This window comes from Trachinotus anak, unplaced genomic scaffold (genome assembly GCF_046630095.1).
Source record: "Trachinotus anak isolate AG129_WGS33_773 ecotype Australia unplaced genomic scaffold, CSIRO_AGI_Tana_v1 ptg000032l, whole genome shotgun sequence".
NCBI classification, from domain to species: Eukaryota; Metazoa; Chordata; class Actinopteri; order Carangiformes; family Carangidae; genus Trachinotus; species Trachinotus anak.
The window spans coordinates 4288124-4300329 of NW_027273883.1; the positions used below are offsets into that span (position 1 = coordinate 4288124).

The 12206-nt window shown below is 43.4% G+C and overlaps 1 protein-coding gene across 10 annotated transcripts in view; it reads right to left on the reverse strand.

Annotated features, from left to right (window-relative positions):
- The window catches only part of satb1b (SATB homeobox 1b), a 62967-nt gene that overhangs the window by 13333 nt on the left and 37428 nt on the right, over positions 1-12206 (reverse strand). For all 10 annotated transcript variants that reach the window (XM_071470107.1, XM_071470104.1, XM_071470106.1 and 7 more), the window contains 2 exons: positions 7901-7972; positions 7142-7297 (listed from right to left, as the gene is read on the reverse strand). In XM_071470107.1, coding sequence (XP_071326208.1) covers positions 7142-7297; positions 7901-7972 — 228 coding nt within the window. The remainder of the gene's footprint in view (positions 1-7141; positions 7298-7900; positions 7973-12206) is intronic.

The window sequence follows — 12206 nt, forward strand, 5'->3', positions numbered from 1 at the left end:
TTAAGACGGCAATAATGTTACAAATTAATCTAATGTTACTAATGTAAACTTACTATTTCTAAGCAACATATTTTATCTCATAAAATGGAAAAAAAAATCACGTCACTGATGATGCTACAGTACATTTACCTCTTTGTATCAAATATTAGTATTGTTGAAACTGCACCGTGATCTGGTTTAGCCTGGTGGTGGGCTGATATTTGGGTACCAGCTCCATCTGCAGAGCTACACACAATGTTCAAACACTGTTCTCCCACCACAAATTTACCTCTTGTTTATAATCTTTTCTGTTCGACACTGCTGAGGCAGATGGAGGATGAATGCACAGAAGACAACAAACACGCTGAAGATGAACTAGAGATAAACAACAACGGCAGCAACATTACAAACACAGAAAGCACCTACATGGAGTCTGATTCCATCAATTATAAGAGCTTGATTGAGATTTAATTCAAAGCTGGGGTTTAATTGCTAATATCAAAGCATAATTAAGCTGATAAATCATGACTGATCTTATTGAATTAGGGATTGAAATAGCTGAGAACCTGCAAATTGTCTATGTCAGCTAAATAAGTGTTCTTAATTGGCCTACGAGTTTGCTTCAGATACTAATGAAACTGAACAAATTTTCATCCCCAAAAAGTATTTTGAAATAAAAGTCTTCGGTATGCAGTAGTTTATTTAGCACGATATCTGCGTGTCTTGTTCAACTTGGAAATTCATCTTGTACCTCAAATAGAATATTTACACAAGTGGCAACAAAGTCAACACAAAATATCTGAAATATCTCTCTGAACCTAGGTAAGAAGGCAGCTTATGTGCCCTTCTTTAAGCTCAGCTGACGTAGTATATTGTTAGAAAAGTGAGTGAAGAATATGATGTAGTCACAACAATGTGGATGGACAGAAGAGATTGTGAAAGACAGAGGGAGAGCAAATAATGCTAGCAAAACCAAGTGCACACAAGCACCAGCATGAGTACTTGGATAGGTGCTAATATCTCCCCATGCAATTCCCCCTCACTCACACACACACACACACACACACACACACACACACACACACACACACACACACACACACACACACACACACACACTCTCTCTCTCTCTCTCTCTCTCAGACTGCATCTGCTGGAGCTAGTGGCTGTAGTTAAATTGAAATATTTCCCGGCGTGTGTCAGAAGCATGCAGAATGGTAATTATGACAGATCTGATTAGGCGGGCCGAGTCGGGCGGCTCCGGGCTGCAGGTGCGACCTTGTGCATTCCTGCGTGTGTAAATAAAATTAATTACAAGCGTAGGGGGCGCGCAGCGCGTGACATCAGCGCGCACAGGGGGGACTCCCACGGGGGGCACCCTAATGGAATATTTTCCCCGAGTCTAATAATACAGTTGGTATTGACTTGAGGTAATTAGGGGGATCATTAAAGCGCTTTTCCCGGCGTATTTGCCTGCCTGATCAGATTAGCGAGAATGGGCCTCAGAACAAGCCCTGTGTGGTCTGTCAGGAGAAGTGGAGACAGTGAGAGAGGGTTAGCTAGCTAATATTTGCAGGAAAGAAAGCACTAGCAAAATACTGTGCCTGTCACTGGGACAGGGATACCAGCTGCTAACAAGCTAGCAAAGCACAAGGACTAGTAAGGTGAGGTGCACAGCTAGTAGGATACACACTGGTTAGGAGACCAACTCGCTAAGAGAGAACTAGCGATCTATTCAAGAAGTGCTAGTTCAGTTAACTAGTAAACACCTGCTCCACAGCAGAGACGATTTGTCATATAATGCTCTAGAGGTGATGACTAAGAGACAGTTTGGAGTCCTGACAGTCAGGGCAGAATCCAAGTTGGGTCTGCAGGGTAGGAGGTAGGCGAGGAGGAGAGTGAGTTGTGCAATTGGAGACAGATGGGGTGAGAGGTGGCATGTAAGGCGTAAGTGAGAGAGATGGCAGGAGAGACACAAAGTGCTCTGGGCATGCTCAGTGAGACCCCGTTCTCCTGCTAAGAGGAGGAGGGTTCGATGAAACAGGCAGTGGAGAGAAAACAGGCTGGTGGGAATTCCACTGTCCATTAAACAATAAGAGAAAGGCTCATTTCAGAGGGAGGGGAAGACTTAACTGTTTGCAAGATAATTCATTCGCTAAATTAATTATTCAGACAGCTGGGTCTCCAGTTCAAGAAATTGTGTCTTTAATAATGGAGAGGATCTGGCCTAGCCTGTTTCCCATGGCAACCTAATAACCAAGCAGGCACCAGAGATAAATAAATAAATCAATTAATAACCAGTCACGGCCCTTTTAGATCCCTAGGGGTTGTGATATGCTCGCTCTGATCTGCCTAATTTGAGGGAGAGAGCGTTGTGGGGAAGTGTGAGTCCACAAACAAAAACTGAAGACGCCTTGATGGCTGCCCTGCCACAGCACACAAAGTAAAACTTCTGAGTAGTGGTGCAAAACACATGAAAAGGGATCTGATAACATCTTCACTGTATCAATTTTACTTTCCTGTGATGTCACTGAACACCATTTGTACGCTCTTCATGCAAGACATGACTTCTAATGTACTGACCTCAAGTGTCTCCTCAGAAACAGACAAACCTCCGAACGGTCACAATCGAGAAACAGACACCCAAAAGGTCAGCCATCTGCCCCTCTTATTAAGCAGCCATTGGACGGAGGGCAGGGATACAGGCAGTATGTGTGTATTATGTGTGTGTGTTGTTGGTTTGGTCTGGTTGGGTGGGTCGTGTGAAAAATATCAGAGATTAAAACTAAGAAAAGGGTTCAAGCCCCTATAAAACATGTACGACCACTAAACACGCTCCACCCGCAACAGGAAATGAGTCATTTTCGAAACATAAAGGAAGCAGTTCCAGTTATTTTGTCACCCTCCCTTCCTACTCGTATCAGTGTCCCCACCCACACCCACCTCCACCCACTCCCCCACCTCTCCAGACCAACGAGGCACTCACTCCATCCCCCCCTCCCCATCGCCACCCCCTACCCTCCACTCGAGGGACTGCCATGCCAGGCGGGTGCAGGGTGACAGATGGCATACACCAACTCCCCCCCTGCTCTCCCCTCTCCCCCCTACTGCACCAGCCCCCCTGCCCAGCCCCCCCGGTGGCGCAGCGGCGGACCAGATCAGTGCCATTCTGTCTCATTAGAGCCTGGCTAATTAGCGTAGCCTCTTCCAGGGGAGAATGAGCGAACGAGAGAGAGACAGAGAGAAAAAGAGACATGGGGAGGGCGGGCGGCGTTGGTGGCAGTGACTGCGTTCTGTACTCTACTGGTCAATGAGGAGTCGGAGGGCTTTGAGCCCTGCGGTGCGCGGGGCTCCCAGGGTGCTTGTTTTATGACAGCAGGGACTCTGATTCCATCCACTGCGCAATTCCTCTCAGGAAGTGTCGGGGATGTTTAGACATAAAAGTTATGTCAAAGGAATGCCCCCAAGCTGCTCCACCCCACCCTCAGCTAACCTCCCATTGCTCAACTGAACATTAGCCGCCCTCTCTGCCAGGCTAGCCAACACAGCAAGCCTCCCCTATTACGTGAATGAGAACAAAGCACACTAGCTTGCTAGATAGTGCTCTAGTCCTACTGAGCCAGTTAATAACGTTGACATCAACTCCAGGCTATCCAGATCATGGCTTGCGCCTCTGCAGGCTAAAACGAAATGGGCTGTTTGGCGAATATAGCTACTTCTGGCAGTGACATCGCTGGATATGAACCAGTAGCACGCAGTTGTTTTCTCCAAATCTGACATCTCCCGAAGCTAAATGGAGACGGAGCATTCTTGGAGCATTCGATGAGTTTGAATCACTGAGGGACGGATCATGAATAATGATTCTGATTTTATCAAAGAGTGAACGTAATATGTGTCCGAACAGATCAGAGCGGCTGGACATGGATTACTTTAAAAAAAAAAGTATGCTCAGACTTGAAGTGGATGGCGAGCATTAATCTGATAGAGTAATACAGCCTGGGTTAGAGTCACTGCTCTATAGTTACTACTCTGAATATGTGGCAGTAAAAGTGTGATTGAAATGCAACATTGAATATGTGAGAGGAGGGGTGGGAGGTGGGGCAGTTAAGGGCTGGCAGAGCCCTGCTGTGGTTACGAGCCCTAAGAGAGGACAGGATGGCTGCGTTCCAGGAACCCCCCAAACACACATACACACCAACAGACACAAACACACACATTCAAATGTGCCTGCACATAAACCCATTTCTGATGCGCAGAAAAGCACACACACAAACACACATCTATATATAGTATAGATGTGTGTTTGTGTGTGTACTCAGTGGAGCATACACCAATCAGTGAAGTCCTGTTTACTGCTGTTCTACCCTGGGGACCACCGCTACTGGTGACCTCCGTCAACTCCACCTCTCTCTATTCTCTCCTCTCTGTCATTTTTCTCCTTCCTTTCTAAACCGTCTAATCTGTCTCTCTGTGCTGTAAATAAGGCTACACACAAATGGTAAATACACTGACACGCACTACATGATGCACACACCCCCAAATACATACGGGACCAATAACCAATACCGAGCCTGGTCACCTGATCCTGTGCTTGCGTAAGCATGCTGGGAAATCCTAAACTGAGCTGAAGAGGCAGAGGTTGAACTGCACACCGAGCTGACAGGACAGCGCCAGCCTCTGTGATGAGGCCTCTCCCCCACCCTCCCCCTACAATTATTTTCCTGGACCCCATATGGGCATCCTGCCAGTCCAGCCCATCCTCCATCCTCATCACCAGCCACATCCACACTGCACTCCCGAGCTCAGCACCAGCAGTCTCTGCTAGCATGCTACTCTACCTAGAGGCTTGGTGGTTGGTGGTTATTTTCTACCCGTCTATGCTGCATATTTAAATATAAACTTTGCTATTCTTCCTCATAGACAGATTCAAACTATAATGAGCTCAGAAACAATTAACCCTGCTGTACCAAACACTCAGTAACCCAGCCAAAATTTTCCTTTACTGACAGAACTGATCTAGTCACGTCAAGAGATCATGTGACTTCAGAAGCCATCCTGAGCAGCAGTGTATCTCTATCTATTTTTATCTTCTAGAAACCCATCTAGCTTCCTCACATATGGATTCTTGAGTGATCTTCCTCCATTGTTTTGTGTCGGGGTATATGTGAATGGATTCAGTAAACCTGGAATTCTTTTCTTTCTGGCTGTTTCAAGAATAAAACAAGTGACATCTTATAATTGGTGCCCTGCATCAATTCATCTACCTGAGACTGTTATACAATGAAACTGTATGAAATTGTACGGATATTAGTTTAAAGTGTGGACAGAGGAAACTGCCACCGTCTCTGCCAGTTATTTTCTCAATTAATTGTTTTGTCAATAAAATGTGAGAAAACTATGAAAAATGCCAATCACAATTTCTCAGAGCCCAAAGTGACGTATTCAAATTACTTGTTTTGTTTGACCAACAGTGAAAAACCAAAACATGTCCAATTTACAGTGATAAAAGCAGCAAATGCTCACGTTTCAGAGGCTGGAAACAGCATTTACACCAGAAAAAAGACTCAAGTGATTAACTGATTAGAAAAATAGATTCCAATTAATTTTCTGTCAAGCAGCTAATCAATTATTTGAGGAATTGTTGCAGACATACTGCTGTCTGCAGAAAACAACATGGAAATTCTACGACTTCTGTGTACTGAAGGAAAAGACGTTTCCACCCATGTTGTTGGACTAACATGAATTCTGGGAATTAAAACTAATTCTATACAATTCTCTGCCCACAACATAAAACTGAGTAAGTAAAACTACATCTTGTCTCAGCTTAAATAAAAAAGAAATAAGGCCAATAAAGGATTTTAGAAGTTTTTTTTTTTTTGAGGAAACTGCAACTGAAAATTGGGACTGTGACTGGGACAACTGAGTGCTAGTCTCTGATTTTCAGGGTTCAGGGGTCCTGACGGGGAGGAGCAGCCGCTGGCCTGGCGGTGCTGGTAGATGTGGCAATGCCGGCTGGGTAGTAAGGGGGGAGACCAGCTGCCCGGGGAGCGCCCATTACGAGATGGAGCCAGAGATAAGTGCTCTCCCAGGCCCCCTTTCACAGGCATAATTAGCACACTTCTTATCTGCTGCTCAATTCACATTCACACCCGCCTGCCATGAATGGAACGTGAAAGAGAGGCAGAAACTGGGGGGTGGAGGGGTTGGGGGGTGAGAGAGGTAGAGGGGCAAGACAGAAAGATGGGAGGGAGGTGGAGAAGGCTGGAAACCTGTTCCCAGACAAACCTTCATTTGAGAAGAGAGACATGTTCGAGTTAATGCTGCGACCGCCTCGCTCTCCCCCTTTCGCTTTCTCCACCCTTCCCAGGAGTCTTTGAACTCCTTAACAAAAACAGTGGTTTGTGCATCAAACTGCAATTTGGTAAAACAAAGCTATCTGGGGGTATAATCATCCTAATCAGCAAGAAAAAAATAAAGCCTTTGCAGATATTTCTAGATTATTCCGCCCTTGGTGATCTATTTCTCCCCCCATCTTCTTCATCAAGCACAATTGTGGAAATCTTCCCAACTCTGCCTCCGACAGACACATGAAAACCTTTAATAATAACTCCTTAGTGCTACATTTTTATAATTGCTTTTAATGAAGAGTTAAACTGGTGGTGTGTTTTCTTTTTCTTTTTTTTAACCCTGTTTCCACCACACACAAGCTTGTATTGTGTGAGCTCTCTGCTCTGTGGAAGAAGATAACTGGGGCCCCGATCGCCTTACTGAGCGCAGCTAATATAAACAGGTTTGTTTGGTGTTGAAACAGTGTCGACTGTTAAACTCCAAACCCACAATAAAGAAGACGTGACATTATGTTGATAAATCACCGCACTGATGCACTGAGGCAAGTTTCATTTCAGACAGATTTCTACTTCTACTTCATTTAACTGCATGAATATCATGATGTTATGTGCATCTATTATTGAATATTTTATCATCCTTTCAGTGTTCTTGGTATAGAATGGTCTGTGTGTTAGTAGTAGTAGTAGTGCACTCCATGCCCCGAAAACACCAAAAAAGGTTTTTATAGGGTTGATATATTTGCCTCAGGACTGTGGGTTTGCTGTAAACCTTTCTCCTTTCTTTAAAGTGAGGTGTTTATTGAGAGTTTAGGTACCTGGCTCTTGGAGGCAGCCACCTTAGCGAACAGAGCCTGGGAAACTTTGGCCCTCTTCATCTCTTGCTGGATCTCATCGTAGATGGTGGAGTTGATGTTGAGGATGCAGCTCTCCGTCTTGCCGTTCCACTCGTTCGGCAGAGGCGACGGTTTCACCTGTTGAAACAGTAATAGTAAATAGAACAATAAGTATCCTTGACAAAAAGATCTGCACATTTTCTATTTAAAACTCTTACATTTTGTCAGATGTTGATTTCTTCTTTGTGTGTGAGAGCTTTTGCTTGTGAGAAAGGATTTTGTCACTGTACTTGACCTGAAGATCATTTACATTCATTCTCACAAATACTACATCTATCTATATGTATTGTGTAACATTTCTTTTCATTTTTCCAGACTTTCTGATACAATAATTAGGCTTAAACAAACACAAATTATAAGCTCTATACGACCTAAATTTAGTTATCAACATTAGATGTAATTAAAATCTGAAGCTATTTAAGAACATTAACTAGTGTATCACTACTCTTCTATATTTATTTGACAAAAGAATGATCAAAATTTAAATAATAGCCCTGCATTTGAAAGATAAAATCACATGTTTCTCCTATTAATGTTTCCTGCTTTACAAACATGTTAATACAGAAACAGCAAACAGAATTGCATGCTGGGAGGTGATAAACTCTAGAATGTATATGGTCTATAAAAATATGTGGGTTCAGATTGGTGGTGGTGGTGATGAGGGCGGAGTTATTTGCTCACAGGGGAAATGCCCACGGGGATTCGGGGATTCCAGTCCTCAGGCCTCACACTGTTACAGTCTTCCCTCCGGGGCTGCAGTGTCGGGAACACAACACAACCATATTTGTTCAGGCTCACATGAGGAAAAATAAAGGGAGTCTGGCTAAACACAAGCATTCACAAACGCTTGAGCATGCAACCACCTCACACACACACACACACACACACACACACACACACACACACACACACACACACACACACACACACACACACGTTGATTAGCCCTATGCACAGACAGCACCAGCGTTACTTTGCTCAAAAACACTTAGAAATGTTATTATTCTTATGTCAAGCTGGTGATTAAAAAATAAATGCAAGTCAAGTGAAATCAAATCATCTTCATTCAGCGGCTTGTTGCATCTTGACAAAAATCCTTTGACAGAGTAACAAGTGCCCTAATAAAAGCATTACCCAAGAACTATTAACATATGAATCATTCCATACGAGCCCGTTTTGAAAGGAGACATCGACAGGGCAGGGTATGAGTTCCAGTACATGGTATGCAAATAAACCATAATAGCAGCAGCAGCTTCTAACTGATCACAGAGCCTGTGATCAAAAAACATATATATTCATGTATTTGTCTAGACACCTAATACGAGCTCCTTTCTGTGTTAAAAACAATCACATTATCCTAAAGTTTGTGGTGGAGCTGGAATGTCGGGAGCGTTTCTGGGCCTTTCATCCAGTTTTACAGCAGCTCGACGTGGGCTTGTCAGTCTGAGCGGCAGGTTACCATGTCAAGCTAATTGTTAAGGCCGGGACATGCACTAACTGGCTTTGAGGGAGTTGAGCCGACCCATCAGTACACGTGAGAGAAACATACCTCTGCATCTGTTTTTATGAGGCCAATAAAAACCCTCCTCTGTCTCTGGCTCAATTGCCACCCTGGCTGATTTATGTGCTTAAATTCAAACCGCATTGCTCCATAGGAGAGGCTGGCAGATGGCCAGGTGTATGAGTATGCAAGTGTGTGTGTTTGTGTGTGTTTGTGTGTGAGAACTGCCTTGTGTAGGAACAGGTTGACATGATAAATGTTAATGTGCTAAAGTCATACAGGTGAAGTATATTAGCCCTCAAGATATTGTACTGATGTACCAACAGTTCTCTGAGTGATGAGTACAAAAAAAAAACACAAACCAGAAGCTTTGAGTTTTGGCTCATGATTGAAATAGTTGCAGCTTGTTTGTCTTGTACTATCATTTACTGTTCAGGTTGAAAATTTATTGCTGTTTTGTCATGTATCTGCACAAATCTGAAGCTGGTCTCAGATGTGATTATTAAAAAGTCCTGAATCCCTCTCTCTGCTAATAAAGACATTAACAGCAGGTGATTTAGAAAATCATTCTTGTGCAAAGGTCCAGTCCCTCACTCTGAAACTGTGTCCTGCACTAACACAACCTCTGATTGTAAAGATGAGCTGTGAACTGCAAAGTGGCCCTGCTTTAAGTTCAGCACCGCTGCCTCTGAATCAGACTCTTTCCTTTTAGTTTTGTGAGGACAACAACTGCGGGGGAGCCTCCATTTTAGCGTTGGGTGGGCCTGAGCTTCTGTCTTTCTGTCCTTCTCACCTAAATTAAAGCCAAATCTTCACCGAGGACAGGACAGAGAAGGCCTTTGTCTGCCCCTCTCACCTCCTAGATGCAGCTGACCGCACTTCAAATGGGCTTAAGTGGTAGAAAGTTGCCACATTCCTTTCAAATGAGGGACACAGATTTTCAGTGAGGGTACAAAGTTGTTCTGTGGTACGCGGTGATTTTGAGAGAGGGACTGACTAAATGATCTTTTACAGAGCTTGTCATCACTGAGTGAGCTTTATTTTTGAAATGGGAGGGCTGTTAATGCTGCCTAATGCGTGCTAAAAGGTCAAAATTAGCACAAAAAATTATCCATCATTTGTGCACCATTCTCACCTGTGTGGTGAGGGCAGGGATGATGCAGAACTCATTTACATGCAGGGAGAAGGTAATGTATGTTCTCCGGTGTGCACGTTGACAGAGTGAATTGGCATTGATTCATTCCACATGTTTCCAGACAGGTTACAGCCTGATACAATGGAAGGGAATGTGAGGTGTGTAATGAAACAATGTACTAGGGTGCTGGTTGTACTCATACTTGCTGTTGTCACAAGTAAACAGAGTGTACTAGTGAGTGTACTAGCATGTCTGTGTTTGAACAGCATAAATTTGCCAGCTCAACATTTCACAGAACTGCAGCTATTCACAGATGTTGTTTAGTGATGTATGGATGAAGCCGCTGCTGTTCCACTCGCATGCTTTCTGAACTACGTCTGCCCTTGTGCTCCATTCCAGGAAAGAGATATCGTCTATTAAATTTTACTCTCATTTCAGTCATTGAAACTTCAAAGAACTATTAGTTTTCTTTCATAATACTTATACAAACATTTATCTGAAGCAAAGTTGCTCTGAGGGGAGAAATTATCTCATTAACCCTTAATGGACAGAGCCAACAACACAATTTTTCATAGCACTTTGCTTCACTTTGTAGTCATCCTCACAAATGTCACTACTTCTCTGGTCTGGTTCTCAGGCAAAGAGCCTGCAAGAACTGTGATTGGTCGTCTTTGGATGGTTTAGGTGTCGTCCTACATGTTTCCACCACTGATAGCCTCTGTCAATTATGGAGTAGACTCACAGTTACGGGGAGGGGTAAAAATTAATCAAATGCGGGTGAGAAGTGGGTTAAAAAAAAAAAAAAAGAGAAAATAAAGGTGGAGTTGATTTAAACACCTAAAGCAGCGTAATATTATGAAGCGTAATTAGCCTATAATTTGGGATTTTTTTTGTAACTAACTACCTACCACACAACCTTTCACCTCCAAGTTCACATCTGGCTAAGTAACAGGAAGTCACTGATCAGACAGCGATCTAGGCTAGCTGCTAGCCAGTGGAGAAAATAAAACTGTGGACGATATTGTCGAAGATCACATTGGACATATGAGAGAAAATCGTGTGATCACAGACTGTGAGAATAATGTTATCAGTGGCTTTGTTGCTTGTAGATAGTACCAGAAAGTGTCAGCTTTTGATGTTAATGGCAGCAAGCTATGGCACCTCATCGCTGAGGAAACACATCAACAGCTGCAGGAGCACAGGTGCTGCGTCGATCGACAGATACTTTCCCCAGAGCATGAGACAAGAAGGCCGTGACCCAGTTAGCGGTAAACATCCGACTGTTTGAAACTGTGTGTGCTGATGGGTTCATCACACTGGCACAAGGGCTGATTGCCGTTGGTGGTCGAGCTAGCCGTGTGGTCGCTGAGCAGATCCTCAGCTGATCTGACAACTGTATCAGGCAGACTGACAAAACATTGACACTGACATTTACCAAAGCCTCATTGCAGAACCTAGAATGCAGCTGAGTCACTTTAGATGCGTGGACAGATGATGACTGCAAAATCGGTTACGTCTGTGTCACGTTGCGTTACATCAGCAACCAGTAGGAGCTGACTGAGCGAGGGCTTTGCACATTCGAATGGGACGGTACCTTACACAAAAACATCAGATAACCTCAGATCAGCCATTATGCAAACCTTGGCTAAATACAATCAGTTCTTGAGGGCTGAGTTGATGATGTCTTTGACAAAGAGGTATCTGCTCTTGTCGAGTCGCTTGCAAGACAAACCTCCAGAATCCCCTGAAAACAATCACTGACATCATCAGTGGAGACTGGAACAAGCTACACGTGATGCTTGAATCTATCAGTCAGTACACACATCTGTGCTCCTCTGGAAGAAGACCACCTGACTAACCTAAGCAAAGAGTCTTTGAGTGACATTATTGCATTTTTGGCGCAATTTAAGGACAAGGACTAACAACGCCACTGAAGAAAAAAATGGATCCATTTACGACTGACTAATTTGGGCTGCATCTCCTATATAAGCTCTCAATGTTCTTGCATCCTTAACTAAAAAGCCTGAAGCTGCTTGCAGACGAGGCTGATGTGATGAGCATTCACAGCGAAGGTACATTATGCCTATATCAGTGTTTATGCCAACAACCTCGCAAATTGGACAATTAGAAGTGCCAAATGAGTCATAATCAAACCCACTTTAATAGGCTTTTTGAAGGCAAAAAAAAATCAATATGTACAGTTTTAAAGGTGCTTTTTATGCAACTGACGTGTCTGTCAGCATTATTAAAAGTTCAAAAAATTAATATATAACTGTATTAAATTACATTTTTTTTCTGTTTTTCCTCTTGAAATTTGCATTGACCAAATGGTACTTTTACAAATTTTCAAG